At 41.1% G+C, this 24,487-nt stretch overlaps 1 protein-coding gene across 6 annotated transcripts in view; it reads right to left on the minus strand.

Annotated features, from left to right (window-relative positions):
• Window positions 1-7,485: 7,485 nt before the first annotated feature.
• kdm1a (lysine (K)-specific demethylase 1a) overlaps window positions 7,486-24,487 on the minus strand; it is an 83,710-nt gene continuing 66,708 nt past the window's right edge. For 4 of the 6 annotated variants that reach the window (XM_072246782.1, XM_072246781.1, XM_072246786.1 and 1 more), the window contains 8 exons: window positions 23,410-23,483; window positions 21,686-21,797; window positions 21,145-21,277; window positions 17,669-17,856; window positions 16,411-16,525; window positions 15,151-15,278; window positions 11,818-11,964; window positions 7,486-8,075 (listed from right to left, as the gene is read on the minus strand). In XM_072246782.1, coding sequence (XP_072102883.1) covers window positions 7,899-8,075; window positions 11,818-11,964; window positions 15,151-15,278; window positions 16,411-16,525; window positions 17,669-17,856; window positions 21,145-21,277; window positions 21,686-21,797; window positions 23,410-23,483 — 1,074 coding nt within the window. In that variant the 3' untranslated portion in view covers window positions 7,486-7,898. Of the gene's footprint in view, window positions 8,076-11,817; window positions 11,965-11,987; window positions 13,070-15,150; window positions 15,279-16,410; window positions 16,526-17,668; window positions 17,857-21,144; window positions 21,278-21,685; window positions 21,798-23,409; window positions 23,484-24,487 lie in introns of those variants that run through there. The other 2 variants (XM_072246783.1, XM_072246785.1) reach the window with 2 other exon arrangements.

The following is a 24,487-nucleotide window of genomic DNA, read 5'->3' on the forward strand; positions in this document are numbered from 1 at the left end:
TTTACTCTTTCCCATGGGAGATGTCTGACATGCTGGGTGTTTCCAGCATTTTGTTGTGTGTTGCAGAGATACAAATGAGCCAGTTGTTGAAAAGATGATTGTTAAACCCTTTTGACCTTCAGCACAAATAGGAGTTTCGATTTACAGTCCAAAGTGTGATTAGAGCAAGTGGTTTCATTTAAAGAAAAATATTTAATCAATTATTTACCCATTTGTTAATGGAACTTCACAGATGTGTAATAACACTTTACAATGCAAGTTTAACATCACAAATATGATACAAGTTCAATCAAAGTTCAAAGGAAATTTATCATCAAAGTACATACACGTCATCGTATACAACCCTGGGATTTGTTCTTGCGGGCACACATGGTAAATTCATGAAACACAATAGAATCAATGAATGACGGCACCCAACAGGATGGACAAACAACCAACCAACCGTGCAAAAGCCATCAAACTATGCAAACGCAAAAGAGAAAACAATAACAATAATAAGTAAACAATAAATATCAAGAACATGAAATGAAGTCCTTAAAAATGCGTTCATAGATTGTGCGAACAGTTTGCTGATGAAGTCTGATGGAGACTGAAGCTGACTGAAGTCATCCACTGTGGTTCAAGATTCTGATGGTTGAGGGGTAATAACTGTTCCTGAATCTGGTGGTGTAGATCCTAAGGCTCCAGTACCATCTTTCTGATGGTGGGGGTCCCGGATGATGGATGCTACTCTCCCGTGACAACGCTCCGTGTAGATGAGTTCAATGGTGGGGAGAGCTTTACCTGTGATGGACTGGGCCATATCCACTCCTTTTTGTAGGATTTTCTGTTCGAGGGCATGATTGTCTTCTTTCAAATCTTTTTATTGTTATATTATACAAAAGAAATAACATGAGTATATTGAAGTAACAACACTTACAATGTCTCAAAAAAGACATTATCTTAAGGACTGAAAAAAATTTTGTGATAACAAAAAAAACCTACTAAGCAGAAAAAGTGAGAAAAAAGAACCCATTAGGTGTACAGCCCCGGAGTCATCCGTCATACAAAAAGCTTCTAAAAATAAACGTCAAACCGCCAGCAAGAAAAGAAAATATACTAAAAAAATTTACAATTAGGTCGTGGAAAAAATCTATCAATTCGCTCAAATGATAATAACGAGCAAATAAGCCCCATCTTTTCTCAAAATCAAACATAGGTTCAAAGGTTCGACTTCTAATTTTCTCCACACTAAGACGCAGCATCACTTGAGAGAACCTTTGTGACTAAGTGGGAGCTGATGTGTCCTTCCACTTCAACAAAATGGCCCTCCGAGCTATCAATGTAGGGCATTGTTGTTTCCATACTGGGCTGTGATTCAACCAGTCAATAAACTCTCCATCACACACCTATAAACGTTTGTCAAAGTTTTGAGTGTCATGCCAAATCTTTACTAACTTCCAAGGAAGTAAAGGCCCTGCCATGCTTTCTTCAGAATTACACTTACATGCTGGGCTCTGGCGAGATTCTCTGAAATGATAACACAGAGGAGTTTAAAGTTGCTGACCCTCTCCACCTCTGATTCCCTGATTGGCTCATGGGCCTCCGGTTTCCTTATCCTGATGTCAATAATCAGCACTTGGTCCTGCTGACATTGAGCGAGAGATTGTTGTTGTGGCACCACTCAAACAGATTTTCAATCTCTCTGCTTTGTGCTGATTCGTCACCACCTTTGATTTGGCCAACAACAGTGGTTTGTCAGCAAACTTAAATATGGCATTGGAGCTGTGCTTAGCCTCACAGTGTAAACTGAGTAGAGGAGGGGTTAAGTACACAGCCTTGTGGTGGACCTGTGCTGATGGAGATTGTGGAGGAGATGTTGCCAATGCAAACTGACTGGAGTCAGCAAGTGAGGAAATCAAGAATCCAATTGCACAAGGAGATATCCAGGCCAAGGTTTGAAGGTTATTGATTTGTGTTCAATGCCAAGCCAAAGTCAATAAAGAGCAATCGGTTGGATATATCTTTGTTGTCCAGATGTTCCAGGGTTGAGTGAAGTGCCACTCAATGAAATGGCATCTGCTGTGGATCTGTTGTGATGGTAGGCGAATTGGTGTGGATTCAAGTCACTTCTCAAGCTAGAGTTGATATGTTTCATCACCAACCTCTCAAAGTACTTCATCACAGAGGATGTATGTGCTACAAGGTGTTAAGTCATTGAGGCAGGTTATCACGTTTATCTTAGGCATTGGTATAACTGAAGCCTGCTTGAAACAGGAGGGTACCTCCGACTGCTGAAGCGAGAGGTTAAAGATATCGTTGAACACTCTAGCCTGTTCATCAGCACAGATCTTTAGTGCTCGGTCAGGTACCGCATCTGGATCAGATTCTTCCTCAGGGTTCACCCTTCTGAAGGATGCTCTCACCTTGGGCTCAAGGACTGAAACCATCCTCAGGGACAATGGGAACTTGTGAAGGTTCCTCCATGCTTTGAAGGTCACAGTGAGCATGGAGGCATTGAGCTTATTTGGGAGCGAAGCCTTGTTCTCTCCCATGTCACTTGGTTTCACTTTGTAAGAGGCAATAGCACTATAGAACAGTGGGCGTTCCTAATCATAGTATAATGGCGGTCTAGTGTGTTGGGACCCCTGGTGCTGCAGGTTGTATGCTGATAATAACTGGGCAGAGGTGTCTTCAAACAAGTGTGATTGAAGTCCCTGATTTGAAATAAAGTGAGGTGGGCAGACTTGTTTGGTTATGGCAGCTTTCATTACATAAACTGCAGTCAGGATCATAGTCATAGAAAATGACAGCACGGAAACATGTCCTTCAGCCCATCGAGTCCATGCTAAACAAATTAACTACCTAGTCCCATCATCCTGCACCAGGACCATAGACCTCTATACCCCTCCCATCCATGTACCTAGCCCAATACCTCCTAAATGTTGAAATTAAATCCAGGAGAACTCTCTAAGTAAGTAGAATTGTCAGCACTTATCCATTAGATGTTCCGGGTTCGGTTAGGGGGGGGAGGCGGAGGTGGAAGAACAAGAGTGCAATAAGAACGCAGCATCCGAGAACCACAGGGAGTTTATCATGAAACATGTACCCCCACTTTTTGCCCTTTCCAAATCAACAGCTCAGACCTTCCTGTGTATCTAGAAGCCCTCTGGTCTGATCAATGAATCTGGTGTGTTCGGAGTGAACCGTGTTTCCATGAAACACAGAACGTAACAATTCCCCATTTCCCTCTGATACAGCAATCGATTCCCTTAGGTCCTCAGATTTGTCCTCCAGCAACTGTATATTTGCTAACAAGATGCTAGGTAGAGGAACTTTCACCAGCGCCATCTAAGTAATCATGCAGAAATACGGTACTTAAGGAATCCATATTCTTGCTGTGTTAACCTATACAATAGGATGAAATTTGACAGCCTCCAGCTCATCACAAAGGTCCAAATCAGCAGTGGCATTGCTGTGATCAGCTATTACATGCGACTTTCTATTAATGATCCATATCTATGCAATTGCGCTGAGTGCACAGTTCTGGTAACTTTGATATCATATATGCAATTACTCTTCAGTCACATTTTTAAAAACACTTTAAATGAATTTAATATACAGTATATTTTGTAACTACTGCGCAACATTTAAACTCAGCAGACTTCAGTCGAGCCGAGTGAAATTCCATTAATTATTAATTCAGTTGCCCAATATACTATTGCCATTTTCTGCACCAGGTGCAGTGACCTGTTTGCACAAGTGGCACCTCTGCTACACCTTACTCCACATTCTCTAGTGATAAGAGACAAGGGAAGTGCTAGCCAGGTGTGATTCTCCAGCGAAGATCCTCTTGTACGTAACACAGCAAGGGCCACTGCCCGTTAGAACAATGATCAGGGGCGTGAACCTGGATCTCGGTTGACCACCTAATGGGGATCTCGCTGGTCGGCTCCTGGACAGGCTTTACTCACCACGGCAGCTCCTGCAGGTCTGATGTTTCTAGTGTTTGCGTGTTATTTATTCATTTTTTGCCGTTTGCACGGTTTGCTGGTTTTTCACCCCGCACATCTTATAGTCTTGTTGTCTGGGGGTTTCCTTTTTAAAACTGAGATGCAGCACGGAATAGGCCCGTGTTGCCCAGCAATCCCTCGATATATTGTCCCACGGGCCGATTTACAATGACCAATTAACCTACCAACCGGCACCTCTTTGGACTGTGAGAGGGAACTGGAGCACCAGGGGCAACCCCACGTGGTCACGGGGAGAACATAAAAACCCCTTACAGGCAGCGGCGGACATTGAGCCCAGGTCGCTGATACTGTAAAGCTCTGCGCTAATCATTATACTACCATGCTGATTCTATGGTATTTCTTTGCTTTGCGGCTGTCGGCAAGAAGACAAATCTCGAGGTTGTATACTGCATACGTAACTTGATAATAAATGTAATAAATAACTGTGTACCTCAGTAAATAGGGCAATGTGTTAACCTACCAAGAGGCTGGGATAACACAACCACGAAGGAAAACCAATGGGCTTTCATTAACTATTTCAGAACCTTGATAGAGTTAATAAAATACTTACAAAAAAGCATAAATCATACATACAACTTTTTATTTAAAATATATTTGTGGACTTACAAGTGTTGAGTTAGCACTTAGATGACAGAAGGTGCAAAATCTTCAAACAAGGCGCTTTTAAAAAAATTAAACGCTCTTCTTTGCAAGCCAAGCTCTCAGGTGGGCAAACAAAAAAAAAATGCCCTCCCTTCCACTGTTTAAAATGTGCAGGAAATACCAAGTTAAATTGGCATTTCATGCAAACCTGTAAAACAGCAGCTAAATCTAATAGATGCACTTCAATGCACCTCTGCTTAGAAACTATCCTTGTAGTTTTATCAATCTACATTGTTACAACAATAAAAAGCCTAATATAATTTGCATGGACCATATACACTAGGGTTGACAATGTTAGTGATTCACAGTTTATATTAAAAAAAAACCCTCACATCTTGGATCTTGGTAGCCCGCAATAAAGGAAACTATTACGCTTTAGAAAAAATTGACAGCTTTAGGTCCAATGTCACCAAAGGTGCATTACACAAATCCAAGCGTAACACAAACATATCCCTACAGGAAATTGAAAGGAAGTATGTTGTTTATACATCCACACTTTTAAAAAGCAATATGCTCTACCACAGAGGTTCCCAACCTGGGGTCTGTGCAGCCCTCAGCTAATGGTAGGGGAAGGTTGGGACCCTCTGGTCTACAGCCAATGAAGTACTTTCAATGTGTAACCAGTGTGTTCCAGACCACTGCAAAGAGCACAGTCTGTTAAATACGAATGAAGGAAAATAGAAGTATCTTTATAATCTGTGACTACTTTTGAATAATGATCTTATTTTTATTGATTTTTCAATTGTCTTAAAACTGCCTGGTCTTTTTCCTGGTATACAACTGGTGAATCCAGCAATCAAACGTGATTCCTATTAGGGGACACTGATCTTTTACTCAGCACCAGAAAAGTTCAGCTATTTGAAGTCTGCAGTATTGAGCAGATAATATTTAAATACCAGCAGAGCAGTAAGTGCTGATAAAGCTACAGCACTTCAGAGTATTGCTAACAGTTTCAGTTTCCATGTTGGATTTCAGGTCTCTACGACCTTCCACCTTTGTATGACAGCAATCAATCTGGTAGTTCTGTCAATTAAGCTACAACAGGAATTGCTGAGAAAACAAAATATAATTTCTTCAGCTTGGCAACTTTTCATCGCAAAGGAGCAATTTCTTTCACAGAAGAAATCTTTCACCCTTTTCTGGAAGCATAAAAGAATCAGCGGAATTATTTTGAAGCACTATGGAATTATTTTTAGTATTATGGCCGGTATCTTTTTTTTAATATTAACCAGTTTTTGTGTTATTGACCACATTCCTATTTGTGGCAGCTCAGTGTGTTCAAATTGACCTCTGAATTCATCACTGACCACACATGAAAAGTACTTCATTGACTAATGTTTCCAGATTGTGAAAATCAAAATCCATTTTCTAGGGAACTTACTAACAAACCTCTAAAAGAGGACCACAACCTAGTCATAGGGCTTCGAGTCTTGGGTGCCTCAATGACCCAGAGAACTATGTTGGCTGGAGTCAAGGCCTTGTGCTTTGACTCTTGGTAGGGTCACCCTTGCCAAACTGGTCAAAGGGCAGAGGCCAGACTAAGAGTGGTCCACCGGTCCTCCAGGTTCCAGGGGGGCTTCGGGTCAAGGCTAACAACCCTGACACTTCAAAAAGAAAAATTGTTACAGAAACAGCAATGAAGAATCCTTCTATATCTGTGTGTGATGATATGGCCAGAGATGGAGGACCTTCACCAGTGCTCTAAACGCCAGCGGCGTAACGGGCAGTAAGTTACTAATGAAGTTTTTCTGATGTTGTTCATATCCGTAAAATTAAAAAGCACCATGAAGCATACTGCAGAGGCAGATGGAGAGAGAAAACCTGAAGAGCATCAAGTCACAAGCAGCGCATGGACAGAAAAGGCTGAACCAGCACAAGTTTGATCACAACCAGCAATGAAACAAGTAGGCCTCCAATGAAAAGATTCAGCAAATTCTGTATATGCAGTGTAGACGTAGAAGTGCTGTACCTAGAGTGAGATTTTCATATAGCTAATAGGCCCTTCAGCCCATTGAGACAGTTGTTTCCATCAGACATACATTTATACTAATCCTACACTAATACATTTTTAGTCTTCCATCAATGCCTCTGACTACTCACACAATGGGCCAATTCACCTGACCCACACATTGAATCTCTGCATCCACATGGTCAGAGGAAGAACATGCAAACTCCACACAAAGACAGCACCCAAGGTCAGGACTACATCACGGTCAATGGAGCGGTAAGGCAGCAGCGCTATCAATTGCATCACTGGACATTTGTCGGTATAAAATGAGCTCAGTGTCCTGTTGCACTGTAGAGGTGAAAGATGGGAAAGGGGAAAACATATTCCTGGTCCATTGAGCAGCACAAAACAGAAGAACTGATAAAATCAGCGAGTTGGACAAGTTATTTGGAGCTCTGCTCCTTGTTTCTTGGGACATCATTGAAGAGCTACGCTACTCTAAACTGACATGTTACGGCGCTTTTCCGAGTTACGTCAATTGGCCATAAGTAACAGGTCTGAGTAACACAGAATGAACAGTAGGTATTTTATGTTTCAAGTAATATTTTAGAAAAATTGGGCAAGGTTGGTAATTATGACTAACAGAGATTACAGGTATCATGAACGACTCAGTGAATAATAAACCCTAGGGAAATTAGGAGACATGATAGCGACTGAAATTCATTACAGCAAGAATGGTCCAAAAAACCTCTTCATAAATATTATGCAGTGTAAACATTGATACAATTGGAGCAAATTTTGATATAGTGCTACCTTTCTCCATGAAGAGCCCTAGTGTTTAGAGTGACCATGCAGTAAATAAAATGCCTATTTGATGAGAAGTTTGACTATCACATCAAAGTAGTTTATTTGTGTAAATACACTCAGAAGATCCTAAAGCTCATACTAATATGGCCGGGAAAAAAACACCAACAGTAACACAATCACTCACACAACTTGCTCTCAAAGACAAAACTTCTGATGCATTTACACAGCAGTTAATGCTACAGAATTACCAAGGCAATAGAATCGGTTGTAATTTGGTCAGAAGTGCTCCAACTTCCCAAAGCACACGGCTCCTTTTTTGGCTCAGTCTCGTGATCTTGGTGCCCCCAAACACTTGAAGGAGGAGAGAAGTTTGAAACCAGTGCATTAAGTCTACAGCAGGTCTACTGTAAAGCCGCAGTAGATTTTTTATTCCAGCTCAAACTCTAATTGGAACGACGTTCATATTATAATCCTTCCCCTGTTTGAAGTTACATGCTACTGGGTTGTTGAGTAGGCGTCGTCTGCCGAGGGAGAGTGTACATTGCACCCAGAAACTGATCAGCAATTCGACCGGCTTCCCTTAATCCACTCAATAAAGCACCGTGAACTGTAGCTGGGTAGTTGCGGATGGTATGTTCTCCGGCAAAGAAGAGGCGGGGAACAGGCTGTAATGGGGGAAATAAAAAGAAATTCAATCTGATCCACAAATAAGCAAGCATTATTAATATTATTAGCAATAATAGAATTGGAAATAAATAAATAATTGAACTATTAATAAATGAAGGGAGCCACAATCCTGATGAAGGATATCAGCCTGAAATATCAACTGTTTACTCTTTTCCATAGATGCTGCCTGACCTGCTGAGATCCTCCAGCATTTTGTGTGTTGCTCTAGATTGCCAGCATCTGTAGACTTACTCATGTTTACTAACAGTTTGTATTCAATGCTCATAAAACTTCTAACAGAGAGACTTCAAAGACATAATGTGAAGCAGAATTATAATGCACAGAAACAGAGAAACTAGCAGTCTAATGGGGCATTCACCCATTTGGTCCTGTTCCTCTAACCTCCATACCATTTTCCCAATCTATTCCTATACTTCTAGAGCAACACTCACAAAATGCCGAAGGAACTCAGCAGACCAGGCAGCATCTACAGAAAAGAGTAAACAGTCTACGTTTCAGGCAGAGACCCTTCATCAGGATCCATACATCTTTTGGACGCAGAATTTTATCCAGCTCCCTAAATATGTTCATCAACTTGGCTTCTACCATCCTGTGCAGTAGTGAATTCCACAGGTTCACTGACCTACAAGCAGTTTCTCCTCTTCTCAGTTCTAATTTGCTCATCCTGTAAACCCTCATTCGAGATACTGCAGCCAAGGGAAAAATCCTCTTTACATCCAGTTGTCTAGCCTTGTCAGACTTTGATGGTTCAGTTTAATCCCCTCATATTCCTCTATAGTCAATGGAAAGCTGGTCCACCTAAGCTGGCAGTGTAAGAACCAATCTTGTGAATCTGTGCTGTGCTCTCTCTACGATAAGTGCACCTTTTCTTGTGTAAGGTGAATAAAACTGCACACAATGCTCCAGGTCTGGCGGAGCCAAGAACCGGGTGAAGAGGAGTAGGACATCTTTGTTTCTGTATCTACAGGCTCTTGCACTGGAGTCAACATACAACTTGCCTTTGAAACTGCTTACTGCACCTCCATGCCTCATTTCATTCAATGTTGTATAAGAACACAGAAGTCTTTGCACATCAACCTTCCCAATCTGACACTATCCAAATACCTTTTGTTGTTGCGTAAATTAAGTCACCAGAGAAAATTACTTGTAGATACAAAGCAGCTTCTTTATTCAACAAAGCAGGTATCAACAAAGCAAGTATTCAACAAAGCTGGCCCAAAGTGGGGCTCGATATTTTATGTGCTAAACATCAAAGGACAACTCCATATTTACAATGTATGGACAATGCTTTCTTTGAAACTACATACAACCTTCGAGAAATCCCTCTTGGTGAAGCTCTGTTGACACTGCTGATAGGCCACGTACCCATTGTTAGGAGTTGCACTCCAAATTAAATCCACAGTGCATATCCATAATGAAGACTGGTAGTCACCAAGTCAATTGCTAAACGTATATGTCCCAAACCCCAAAATCGCCCTAACACCTTTCAAAACAATAAATAAATAATTGAAAAAGTAGAGTTTTCAAGATCATGGGGATGGAAGAGAATGCTAGAACAACGCAGATCTTTTATAGAACTGACACAGGTATCGTAGAAAAATACTCCCCCTCCCAGATTGAATGATTCCATGTCCAAGGTTAAGTTCACAAAGGCATTCCTGATGAAGTAATTCAAGTACTCAATGTCACAAGCCTGGACACCCGCACAGTGTGACTGCAAATTCTTGACAAAATCAATTTCCATCTCCTTGCTGCTTTCTTTTCAGATGTCTCATCCTTTTAATAAGCACTCAGTTGCTCATCAGCGTTCCGTTTCTCAAAGTGAAAGAAGTAGGTCACACGCTGTCTCACAGCCCGTCTCAAACCACCCTCATGCTTCCACAAGGCAAGCTGCTTTCACGCTTCCCCGCAGTCCACGCTACAGGGGCTGAATGCACACTGCAGCTCATTACAATCTGAACAGGACTTTCACAACCGATTAAGCTCACCCATTTCGAGGCAACTCAACAATGTAACAAAAGTAGCTGGCGAAACACTTCCCACTTCAGGAAATGAATTGCATTTTCTCCCCTACAGCAGATTCTGTTTTTCTTAGATAGGCCATTAAGTCCTGGTACAGCCAAATTAACCTCAGGAAATTGGGGACATTGTATGCGTAGAGGATTCTAACCGGCTGCATGGCGCAGTGGGGGAGCTACTGCACAGGAACAAAGTGAGCAGTAGAGAGTTGTTAAATTAGTCAGCTCCATCATGTGCAATTGCCTCTGTAGTATCCAAGACACCTTTAAGGCGCAGCGCCTCAAAAAGGCAGCATCATTATTAAGGACCCCCATCACCGAGGACATGCCCTACTCTCACTGCTACCATCAGATGGAAGTACAGGAGCCCGAAGGCACACACTCAACAATTCAGGAACAGCTTCTTCCCCTCTGCCATCCGATTTTCGAATGGACATTGAATCCATGAACGCCACCTCACTACTTTTTTATTTCTATTTTTGCACTACTTATTTAACTATTGAGAATGCTTACCGTAATTTACAGTTTTTTCTCTATTAAGAATTGCATCGTACTGCTGCCACAAAGTTAACAAATTTCACAACATATGCCAGTGATATTAAACCTGATTCTGATTCCATTTGGGACCCACGTTCTGATTCTGTTGCTAACTGTATACTGGAACAAAACCACTTTAATGTCAAGTACACAACCCAGCTATTTTTTTTATACGTAGAAATACAGCACCGTAACTGGCTCTTCTTGCCCAATGAGCCTACATTTACACGCGTACCGCCAATTAACCTACTAACCTGTACCCCTTTGGAATGTGGGAACACCCAGAGCCGGAACACGCACCACCACGGGGAGAATGTACAAACTCCTTACAGACAGCGGTGGGAATTTAACCCGGGTAGCTGGAGCCACTTAGCAGTGCCAAACTTGCTCTACCCTCAGTGTTAACTGACCAAATACCCTCCAAAGTTTCTGGAAAGATATGGCTTGACTACATCAGTGGGTGCTTTTAGCTTAACTGGAAGAATTGGGCTACCCCTGTGCCTCACTGATTGCAATTACTAATATTCTATGATCAGCAAGTCTGTGATCCAAGGAAACTTAGCAATAAATAAATGTAGAAGGGAATGGACGAAAAGGATTATCAACAGGGTTGAAAGAGTACAAAGAAAATTTACAAGGATGTTGCCAGGTCTGGAGGACCTGAGCTATAAAGGGAAGACTGATAATGTTATGACTGTATTCTTTGGAATGTAGAAGATTGAGATGAGATTTGATTGAAGTATTCAAAATTATGAGGGGTATATGCAAGCACGATATTTCCACTGAGGTTGGGTGGGACTACAACCAAAGGTCATGGGTTAAGGTTGAAAGGTGAGAAGTTTAAGGGGACCATGAGGGGAAACTTCTTCACTCAGAGGGTCTTGAGAGTGTAGAATGAGTTGCCAGAACAAGTGATGCATGCAAGCTCGATTTCAACTTTTAAGAGAAGTTTGGTTAGGTACATGGATGGTAGGGGTGTACAGGACTATGGTTCTGATGGGAGTAGACAGTATAAATGATTTTGGCATGGACTAGATGGACCGAAGGGCCTGTTTCTGTGCTGTACTTCTCTATGACTCTATAACAGGAATCAAAAGGCAAGTTTCCTCTCAAAGTAATTAAATTGGCATAAAACAGGTGAAGTCTAAATGATCATATTTTTAACCTGAGGAGCACCAGGGATGCTGGGACCCGGAGTCACTGGTTGTGCCATCAAGTCATAGTCATTCCCAGAGGAGCCAGCAGCCACGTAGGAGTAGGAACCACGTGCCCAAGGGTCTGCTCGCCAGCGAGTAACTACAGTTTCCTTAGGCTGCGGGGATAAAAATATACGCAAAAGGAGAAAAAGAACATCAACAAAAACGTAACAAGCTATCTTCCTACCTCAGAAAGATGGCTTATTCAGTGAATGTACATTTCAGCCATTCTTAACCAAAGCACAAGTATTATGACCATAAGATATAGGAGCAGAATTAGGCCATTTGGCCTATCGAGTCTGCTCCTCCATTTCATCATGGCTGATCCATTTTCCCTTTGTCCCAATCTTCCACCTTCTCCCCGTATCCCTTCAAGCCCTGACTAATCAAGAATCTGTCAACCTCTGGCTTAAATACACCCAATGACTTGGCCTTCACAGCTGCCTGCGGCAACAAATTCCATGGATTCACCTCTCTCTGGCTTAAGAAGTTCCTCCTCATCATTCTAAAAGGACACCCCTTTATTCTGAGGCCGTGTTCTCTGGTCTTAGACCATAGGAAATATTCTCTTCACATCCACCCTATTGAGGCCTTTCAACATTCAATAGGTTTCAATGAGGTCACCCTTCATCCTTCTGAATTGCAGTAAATACAGCCCCAGACCCAGTAAACACTCCTCATATGACAAGCCTTTCAAACCCGGAATCACTTTCATGAACTTCCTTTGAACCAACTCCAAAGTCAGCACATCACTTCTAAGAAACTCTATCCACCTGCAAGTCAGGTGGCTCTCTAACCTGAAATGCAGATTAGAAGTGTATTATTGATAGGCTTTCCATGTGTTTAACAGCACTGAATTGGGATAGGTAGTGGTGTGGAAGTCTTAAAACATTAGCGAAGAAGCTCAAGAACTAGAGGTGCTCATGGCTCAGGGATGCAAGAATTGGAATTGGTTTATTATTGTCATGACTCATACACAGTCTTTGTACAGATTGTGCAAACTCTTTATGCAGATCAAACATTAGACACTGAAATGCAATACATTACAACCGGATTAAGGCAGGGGTCAGGAGATCAAGCCATGTGCAATGGCAGGGTATTTGTTAAAATCAATTGATAGCATAGTCTGCTCTGCATCAAAATATTAGCCACTGAAGTTCATTCTTACCACTTTTGATGTAAAAATATCCATCTTGTACATCTCCTTTAAACTCCTCCCACCTTAAAAGTTCAAAGCTCAATGTAAATTTATTATCGAGGTACATACAATATACAGTTACAAGAAAAAGTTTGCGAACCCTTTACAATTACCTGGTTTTCTGCATTAATTACTCAATAAATGCGGTCTGATCTTCATTCAAGTCACAATAATAGACAAACACAATCTGCATAAACTAATAACACAGACAATTGTACTTCTCATCAATACTGAGTACACCATTTAACCAATCACAGTCTAAGTTCAAAAAAAGTATGTAAACCTCTGGGGTAATCCCTTCCACAAAAGCTATTTGGAGTCAGGTGTTCCAATCAATGAATGAGATTGGAGGTATGGGTTGTAGAGGTGCCCTGCCCTATAAAAAAGACACACAAAGTCAGGTTACTGACAGAGCCTGTTCTTCTCCAGAAAGATCTGTTTATGTGTACCATGCCTCAATCAAAACAACTTGAGGATCTTAAAAGAAGAACTGTGGAGATGCATGAAGCTGGAAAAGGCTACAAAAGCATTTCTAAAGACTTGAGTGTCCATCAGTCCACAGTAAGAGAAACTGTCTACAAATGGAGGAAATTCAGTACTGTTGCTACTCTTCCGAGGAGTGGGCATCCTGCAAAGATTACACCAAGAGCACAACATGCAATGCTGAAGGAAGCGAAACAGAACCCAAGGGTAACAGCAAAATACCTGCAGAAATCTCTAGAATTTGCTGAAGTCTCTATTCATGTGTCCATTGTAAGAATAACACTGAACAAGAATGGTGTTCATGGAAGGAAACTACTGCTCTCCAAAAAAAATTGCTGCACCTCTCAAGTTTGCAAAAGACCACCTGAATGTTCCACAATGCTTCTGGGACAACGTTCTGTGGACAGATGAGACAAAAGCTGAACTTTCTGGCAGAAATGTACACCACTATGTCTGGAGGAAAAAGGGCACTGCACACCAACACCAAAACCTCACCCCAACTGTGAATCATGGTGGAAGGAGCATCATGGTTTGGGGATGCTCTGCAGTCTCAGGGCCTGGACAGCTTGCAATCATTGACGGAACAATGAACTCAAAATTGTATCGACATTTCACAGGAGAATGTCAGGGTAGCAGTCCATCACCTGAAGCTTAATAGAAGTTGGATGATGCAACAAGCCAATGATCCGAAACACAAGAGTAAATCAGAACAGAATGGTTCAAAAGTAAGAAAATTTGTGTTTTGGAATGGCCAAGATAGAGTCTAGACCTTAACCCAATTGAGATGCTGTGACCTGAAGAGGGCTGTTCATGCAAGGTATCCTAGACATATTGATGAACTGAAACAGGTTTGTACGGAATAATGGTCTGAAATTCCTTGTCACCATTGTGCAAGTCTGATCAGCAGCTACAGGAAACGTTTGGTGAGGTTATTGCTGCTGAAGGAGGTTCTACAAGTTATTAAATACAAGGGTTCATATACTTTTTTTCCCAGCCTGGACTGTGAATGATTAAACAATGTGTCCAATAAAAACATGAAAAGTACAATTGTTTGTGTGTTATTAGTTTGTCTATAATTGTGACTTAGAAGAAGACTAGACCACATTTTATGAGTAATTAATGCAGCAAACCAGGTAACTGCAAAGGGTTCACTAACTTCTTGCAACTGTATATATACAACCCTGAGATTCATTTTCTTATGCACATTCTCAATAAATCTATAGAATGGTAACATTATAGAATTAATGAAAGACTTGAAAGACCATCCAACTAGGACATTCAACAAGCCTGCAGAAGACAACAAACTGTGCAAAATGAAGAATTAATATTAATAAATAAATAGCAATAAATAGAGAACATGAGTTGAACGCTCCTTGAAAGTGAGTTCCTTGGCTGTGGGAACATTTCAATGATGGGGCAGTTGATCGATTTAAAAATGAAAAACAAAAATTATTTAGGGATGCTTAACAAGACTACATGCCAATAAAGAGACAGTGAGCTAAAGAGTTCATTGAGATATTAAAATCATCCAATACCATTACCACCCTTCCATTCTTCATTAGAAGACACACAGATGAACACAAGGGAACTTTCACACCAGGCATCAAGAGCAAACTCGCACCTGTGGTACCGCACTGCTGCCAAATATCCCCTTCAGGATGGCTAGACATCGGCCGACAATGACATCATCGCTAATGTTCTCCATGATTCCGGCAGCTTCTCCAGCGACCAGGGCTAACAGGATTGGGGCTGGTAACAGATAAAATCAGTAATGAGAGGAACTGCAAACACACTTACTCACAGTAATCCTGACATTTGTGATTTTACTGTGCAGAGGAACAGCTGCAGACTTGTTCTTGTGGAAAATCTGGCTCCAGGACAACATCCTATGCACCATCAATCTACAGGCTATGACACTCAGAGACCTGGGCTATATTATATATTGTAACTACATGTTTTTCTGCTGTAATTATACGTTAGGTGGTGGGGTGGAGATACGTCTCTACCAAAGGAGGTGTAAGGCACTCCTCTCTCTGCTAGCCTGCAGGTCACCCTTGGGCATGGTGTAGCACCTGCTTAGTCCCTTCAGATCAGGGTCACGTAAAGCCATGGGAGCAAGTGGTGGATGGTCGTATGAGCAGCTGGTGCTTATCACAAGTCCTGGTTAAGCAACCACTGACGCCAGGCAGACAATCTCTGAAGAGTATTGATAATGGTTGGGGTGACCCATCTTGTGAAGACACTGCCCAGAAGGTGGCAATGGCAAACCACTTCTGTAGAATAATCTGCCAAGAGCAATCATGGTCACCATGATCACATATGTCATGCAACAATGCATATAATGATGATGACGAATTATATGCGCTACATACAGTATGTACAACTGTTAGTACTGTGTTTTGCACCCTGGGCCCAGAGGAATGCTGTTTTGTTTGGCTGTAGTCATGTGTTTTGTTGACTAATAATTAAATTTGAACTTGAACGTGAGAGGTAAAGCAGATGCTGTCATGTTTAGTATGGCAGCAAAGCTTTAATGAGTTTCTGATAAATTTCTAGATCAGTCCATGAAAACTTCACTCCAATAATTATCAACCAAATGACGTTAAAACTTTTATCAGCTCCTGTAAATGCCTATGGTTTAAGTTGATTGCAGCTCTAAGGCTACCATTAACCATGAAAATCATTTAAATTTTATAAAGATTTAAAATTGTCCATAATTTTCATGATTAGTTGAAGCTGTTCACTCCATAAAGAAAGCAATTTTCAAAGTAAGAATAAATTAGTGTTATTATCAAGAGTTACATCATATCTTATTATTCTTTCTTCCTTATTAAAGCATGATTTCTTTAGTACATTAATTTAATTTCTGGGGCACAAATACCTTTATAGAGATTCCAGAAAAGGAATAATTCTCCTCTACTGGCAGTAGTGCTTCCAACATGGCCAAACAGATTTACACTGGGGTCCCAGAACACACGATCAAAACACAATACAACCTGTCAGGGAACACAAGAGAGAGTATTCAGAAATACCTAATTATTAAAAGCTTTTAGAAGAAGAGTCTCTGCCTGTGACGCGACTATCTATTCATTTCCATAGATGCTGCCTGACCTGCTGAGTACCTCCAGCATTTTTTATGTATTGCTTTGGATTTCCAGCATCTACAGACTTTGTGTTATTAGAAGTCTGCTTGAAACAATTCTGGGATTTTAGCAGTTACCCATACTATGCTAGAGTAGCCAGATTTGGTGCAAGGATCTGCATATATCATCATTGGCTGGAATGATGCATCTTCGGCGCCACCATAGCATAGAAGTTAGCGCAAAACTATTACAGTCCAGGTCTTCGGACTCTGGAGTTCAATTCTGGTGCCATATATATGGACTTTGTACATTTTTCCACATGGGTTTCCTCCAGTTGCTTGGGTTTCCACCCACAGTCCAAAGACGTGCTGGTTAGTAGTGTTGGATCGCCACTTAATTTCTCTTTCTGGTGTCAAAAATGGCGAGCAGTCTTAATTCAAAGATTTCAGTTTATCTCAGAGTACAAACAAACATACAAGTACTAAGCAAGCTAAATAAACAACTAAGAAACGATGCTAAAAGGGAAATTAATGTTAAGGGGTATATGACAAAGGAATAAAAAGAAATAAAAGACGGTGCTTCTGAAAAATCTATCACTTCTATAGGCAAGGTAAAGAAAATTTCTTAGATAGTGATAAATTACTTAATAGGCTACATAATTAAAACAATTACATCACATGAGTAATGTGCTAATAGCCAATGAAAAAATGAGAAAGGTGATAAACCATTAGTTTAGCTGCTATACCGCTTTCTGCCACTGAGTGTGAAAAACACACAAGTTTCTTAAAAAGTATATATCTTATGAAAAGTACTCTTTAAAAAACAGTGGCTTCCAACAGTAGGTTAATTGGTTATTGTAAATGGTCATGTGGTTTGGATAGTGTCGAATAGGTGGCTGCTGGGTGGCACAGTGTGTTGGGTGTAAGTGCCTGGTCTGCGCTGCAGTTCTAAATAAATAAATATCCACTGGTAAACAAAAAATAAGTTAATAAACAGTAACACTTCAATAATGCAATCACAACCAGTCAAAGGCAGCCAAGCTTTCTGTTCTCTTACCTTATTGAGGTTTCCAAAGCCCATCCGCTGAATAGCAGAAGTTTTCCACTCGGGAAGGGGCGGTACAAACTGAACTGCTGGTGGCTGCTGTTTCAACACGCCCAGGGGGAGAGTACATAAAACTGCATCACACTTGTAAATGAATGTCTGGCTATTCGAACGAGTATTCTGAGCAATGACTTCACATCCTGTAAAATATTTATGCAAACGTAACACTATATAATTCTGAAGGACACTGGAGTACCGCTATAAAATAGAAATTAGTCCCAGCGAAGTTATTTGGGCAGATGTGGAATAAATTTGCCAAAAACAATATGGTAATTTCTTTCATGCCTATGCAGCAAACCAGCAAATATTCCACCGCACATTCCAAGCAGTGATGATATCATGCTACCTATCCTGGTGTACTTTCCTTCAAGCCTCAGCTGAAGTCCCATTGGCTTCCTATGAATAATATGCTTTCATTATAGAACAGAGCCTGAAGAGTTGATTTAGGGGGAAGCAAACTTTGCACCTGCAGGTAATTAGATTAGTTTTATGTTACTTAGTTAACGCGAAGTAACAAGAAATATAAGAATCGGTTTAGAGATCAAAATTACAATCCCTGCCTCAGTGACTTCTCTTCCAAAAGCTAATTTTAAAAAATTCACTATCCAAACCAACTGCAACCATCACGACTGCAGTCTAGTGAAGCTGGTCTTTGGAGGTGCAGAAATATATAAAATTATTTGTTGAACGAAGCACTTAGATTTAAATAAGAATAATCTTCAATGCAATGGAAGATGAAACTGCAGAATACTAATGAACTGTGATGGAATAAAGATGCTGTTAATTGACACAAAAGATATTCTATTTCCATAATTTACCTTTGGTATTCTGACAGCTGACCCTTTCAAAGTTGTAGCAGCTAAAAACAGCAACATCTGATACAACTCCACTTCAAAAGGTAAATCAAGTTATCTGTCCACTACTCAACTAGCAACAAACACTTGGGCATTAAGAAAAAGATTTGCAAATAACCTTAAAAACCAGGAAGTCTGTGCACAGATTTACATCTGAGGATACCCTTTTAATTTTCCTTTGACAAGATTTTCTGACAAAAGGAATAACACAAGTATGTTAAACATAGCTCACTTCTTTTATGTGCCGAAGAAAACTTATGAATTGATCTTTCCTCAATGAACTCATCGAGAATGAAATTGCTTTAAATACTGCATAAAACTGCTAAACTATGATGGGCTTATATAGAACTTGTGCCTGGACTTCGTTCTGATTAATTACTTCAAACGCTTGATTGCAGACTGAAATACACGACCTGTCAGAGTTTTAACTGACCTTTAGACAGGAAGATCAGGTACCTCAGACATATTCCATACCATATCATTATTCAGTCTGCAGTGAAATATTCAAATACTGCATCATTATAAAATTACATTTTGGGTTTAGATATAGATAAGCTTACTTACAGAAGGAGCAATTGCGCTAAGCATGAGAAAAAAAATCTCAATCCTCTGCAATTATCAGGAGCACTTACAGAAGGAGATTACTAAATGGTACAGCCGCAGTATTACAGGAGACTTGGCATCCATTGGGGATCGAATGCACTTCTTGAAATGAAGTACTCAGTGGGATTACGTAGCTTTTATATAGCCCAGATAAACTTCCATTCTGCCCAACCTTCCATTTCCTGCAGTGAAGCACCTACTTCACTTCAGTTTAGCTCTTTACCATTTATCAAAGTAAATATTTCAAGAAAAGAAATAAACTATATATAGCCCCTCACTCCTAAGACATTCACATCACACACAATGTTGTCCTTCCCATTACTCTGATTCTCTTTGCATCTAGATATCTCTGCAATAAGTGCTCTTCATAACTGAATATGCACAGTCCAGCTTGAAGCCACAAATTCCAAAAGTTACCACATGAGAGGGAAAAAGAATCCTCACATTCCTCACTAACCAAGCCCTGAGCCTGGGACTATTTCCTTCAGCTTTCCAATTATTGGTTACAGGAAATTGTTTCTTGGCATCTCTTTCGTCTCGTCCCAGTCAGACATACAGTTCATTCATTCGTTATGCTCCATGTTGTATGACGTGGGTGATTATGGTCTTTCCATGACCATGATTATTCTTGGCAAATTTTCCTACAGGAGTGGTTTGCCATTGCCTTCTTCTGGCAGTGTCTTTGCAAGACAGGTGGCCCCAGATATTATCAATATTCTTCAGAGATTGCCTGCCTGGTGTCAGTGGTTGCATAACCAGAATTTGTGATGTGCACCAGCTGCTCATACAACCATCCACCACCTGCTGCCACGAATTCATGTCAGCCCCTTATCGGGTGGGGGGGGGGGGGGGAGGGAGCTAAGCAGGTGCCACACTTTGTCCAAGGGTATCCTGCAAGCTAGTGGAGGGAAGGAGCACCTTACACGTCCTTTGACAGAGAAATTTCTCCACCCCGCCACCCATTCAGTACGCTTCAATAAAATCACTTATCCTCTAACTTCAAGTACAAGTTAATCTCACTCTTTTTCTTCTTACTGATTCCTGGGATGAGGAACATGTGCAGACCACAGAAATGAACCTTCAGTAACTTCAAGGCAAGAATCATTGTAAATCATCCATGGAAAGGTGGATAACAAAGAAATATTCAACCTCTGAAATTACCTCTTAGATGTTCACTAGATGAACTGATGAAGTTCAAAGGTCTATCTCTTTCTTTTTCCACATAATGTATGCAAGAAACACTCAATAGGGCAGACAACATTTATTTAAACTATTCTCGTACATCTCTACCAGAGGAGGAGTAAGGCACTCCTTCCCTCCACTGGCCTGCAGGTCACCCTTGGGCAAGGAGTAGCACTACTTAGTCCCTCGATCAGGGAGCAGCTGGTAGATGGTTGTATGCGTGGGGTGGGGGGCAGAGTGGGGACAATGGGCTGAATGGCCACCTTCTACGCTGCAACAATTCTATGATAAAAACTGTTGTCACGAGAGCAGAGCAGAGGTTGAATATCTTGCTACTTTCTAATACCTTTCCATTGTCGACACAGCAGAAGTCAGGCACACAACGACGTGCTCCCCACCTGAATGAATGGGTGCTGTACCAGCACCACCAAAGCTTGAGACCACCAAGGTTGAAGCAGCCTTCTTGATCGTAACTCCATACACTACCTTATACATACATATCCTCCAAAACAGTCACAACATAGCCGTGCTGTGTGGAATCTGCAAAATGTGCTGCAGCAATTTGCCAAAAGTCCTTGGGCAGCCTCATGAACATCCAATTCAGGGGTTCCCAACCTGGAGTCCACAGACCCCGTGCTTAATGGTATTGGTCCATGATATAAGATCTAATTGACTGTAAGCAGCTTTAAATTAGCAGGATAGGCTAATATCCTATGAACTGTTGATGGCTAGTATTTTAATAACTAGAATTTAAGAGACCAATAACAAACAGAATTGGTACCAACCGACCTGAGGCAGTGTAGCGGACTTGTCGAACAGCTGTATTTAATTTAATGTCAAGGCCTTCCGCAAGTGCTACAGGAACACAAGAGTAACCATTTCGTACTGTTAAGTGACTGCCGGTGAATTCAAAATCATCGTCCTGAAGAGAAAATAAACAGGAAACACTTTTTAAAAATTTTATGGATACCACAGCGGTATCTTTTGTTTAATTTACATTATCCATCAAAACTAAATGTACAAGTGTAGAAGCCTCTGCTCACTGATTCATCATCTATTTTTAATTAATGTTTACAAATGCAATTATAAAGTATTGACACAGAGGACAGAAGGGCTGAGAAAAGCAACTGTTAAAGAGCAACACTGACACCAAATCCCTCGAGTACGTCCACTGCAGTGGAAAACTACCAGCTGCTTAATACGCATCTGGTCATGGGGAAACATGAACATGTCAAACACAAATTGACACCAATTTGTACACTAATCGCAGTGGCACAATATATAATTGTCACGGTTAAACTCCAGCATGCATTTTACATTAAATATTTACCTGGTCCCAGTGCTTCAGCGATAGAGTGGAAAGAGGTGTTGCATTAGCAAACTCCAAGTTAGCAAAATGCCAATCCAGGATCTGCCTGTCCCTTGACGACAGGTAAACATCACTAAAAGATGCAAAGAAAAATAAATTTTTCCCCTGTAAGTTCCATATTATAAGCTACATACTCTGGACCACTACAGAGCTCTAACACTTGTGGTTTAGAAAAATACACCCAATCAATTTCTTCCTGAAACGCTGTTGCAGGAAAGCAGCATCCATCATCAGGGACCCCCACCACCCAGGACATGCTCTCTTCTCGCTGCTGCCATCAAGAAGATTCAAGAACCTCAGGACTCTCACCACCAGGTCTTATTACCCCTCAACCATCAGGCTCTTGAACCAAAGAGGATAATTTCACTCAACTTCACTTGCCCCATGATTCAAATGTTCCCACAACCTATGGACTCAATTTAGACCATAAGACAAAGGAGCAAAGTCGGCCATTCAGCCCATCGAGTCTGCTCTGCCATTTTATCATGAGCTGATCCATTCTCCCATTTAGTCCCACTGCCCCGCCTTCTCACCATAACCTTTGATGCCCTGGCTACTCAGATACCTATCAATCTCTGCCTTAAATACACCCAATAACTTGGCCTCCACTGCTGCCCGTGGCAACAAATTCCATAGATTCACCACCCTCTGGCTAAAAAAATTTCTTCACATCTCTGTTCTGAATGGACGCCCTTCAATCCTTAAGTCATGCCCTCTCGTACTAGACTCCCCCATCACGGGAAACAACTTTGCTACATCCACTCTGTCCATGGCTTTCAACATTCAAAATGTTTCTATGAGGTCCCCCCTCAGTCTTCTAAATTAGTGCCCTTACTAATTTAAAGGACTCTTCACCTCGTGCTTGTGAAATGATTACTTATTTATCATTATTATTATTTCTTCTGTTCTATTTGCAGTTTGTTGCCTTCAGTACTCTGGTTGAACACCCCAGTGGGGCAGTCTTTCATTGTTTCTGTTATGGTTATTATTCTATAGATTTATTGAGTATGCCCACAAGAAAATAAATCTCAGGGCTGTATATGGTGACATATACAATAAGGCATATATACAAACGAGGTGGGTGCAGAGGCAAGCGAGTGTTCAGCGCCGTCTACCAGGCTGTTGCCCGCTGCTGCCGGAGAAAGTGTCTGGGTGTGGCGGTCTCTCTCTCCCACTTGTCGTTGTCAGCAGATGAGGCTGAAGCAATGTTTAATCAACACTGATTGTAAGATTTAGACTCTCAGGTTTGTGATGTGTTCTAGTTCTGATTGCTCCTTTTTTCTTATTACCAAGGTGAACTGGACTGAAATATGCTTATTGATTTTGTTTTTATATTCAGTGTTTTGGTCTTTTTTTTGTTGCTGTTTCAATGATTTTTTGCATGGGGGGTGGGATTTGATGTTTTTCTTTGGATGGGTTGGTTGCAAGGTTTCTTCTTGTTTCATGACCATCTGCGGGGGCCACGAATTTCAGGGTTGTATATTGCATACATACTTTGATAATAAACATGTACTTCAATAATAAATTTACTCTGAACTTCGATTTCCGGTTTATGTTGCAGCGTTAGATTTGCCCACCAGTACACAAGATACAAGATACCAATTACATACAGCAAGTACACTGAGTCTTACTGCATTTCAGTCTGACCTACAACAACATGATGGTGGCAAGGTAGCAGCAGTTACCTGGGTGGGTTAGCTTCTAATTCCTGGAGCTTCTCCTCAAGTTTCATTTGGGCTTCTGCGAGTTCATCATATTCCTATAGTGGATTCAAACAAAAGGAGCTGGTCACGTAATGAAAAGGAATCAAGTGGCACCTCATGATAGGAATGAGCTCCATTTCTGCCCCCTGGTGGAACTCTGGCCCAAACTGACAGACAAGAAATTCAGGAGAGACATTTCGGAGTCAAAGTTCAATCCAGGTATCACTGAGCTGAGAAACGCTCTAAAACCAGTCCTGATCCAAACTTAAAAATTGTCGTCCACTTCAAAAATATTAATTGCTTCTATATGCTGACATAAATATTTTGCAATCAATGCTAAACAAATTTAGTTCTCTTCAAAAAAGCCATCAATAACTTGAGCTGAAACTATTGCCTCAGACTTAATGGAGTGGCTCAAGGTGCATTATAGGAGTATTGTGAGCAATTCTGGGCCCCTTATCTAAGAGAGGATGTGCTGACATTGGACAGCGTTCAAAGGAGGTTCACGAATCCGGGAATGAAAGGCTTACCGTATGATGGTTCTGGGCCAATATTCAGAAGAGTTGGGGGGGGGCGGTGGGAAGGGGGTAGAATCTCATTGAAACCTATCGAATGTTGAAAGAACGTGATAGAGTAGATTTGGAGAGGATGTTTCCTGTGGTCAGAGGACACAATCTCAGAATAAAGGGACATCCATTTAGAACAGAGGTGAGGAGGGATTTCTTTAGCCAGAGAGTGGTGAACCTGTGGAATTCACTGCCACAAGCTGCTGTGGAGGCTCAGCCATTGAGACAGAGGTTGAAAGATTCTCGTTTAATCGGGGAATGAAGGGTTACAAGGAGAGGGCGGGAGACTGGGGCTGAGAAGGAAAATGGATGAGTGATGGAACAAACTAGATGGGCCAAATGGCCAAATTCTGCTCTTTTATCTTATTACTGTACAAAAATTGGCAAAATTCAACATCAAGCAACAAAAGGAGAAACCAAACAAATAAACAACAACTTTGTAAATTAGTACAGGATCAATAGGATCAGAATGGAATACGTCATTTGAGGATTAG

This window comes from Mobula birostris, chromosome 29 (genome assembly GCF_030028105.1).
Source record: "Mobula birostris isolate sMobBir1 chromosome 29, sMobBir1.hap1, whole genome shotgun sequence".
NCBI classification, from domain to species: Eukaryota; Metazoa; Chordata; class Chondrichthyes; order Myliobatiformes; family Myliobatidae; genus Mobula; species Mobula birostris.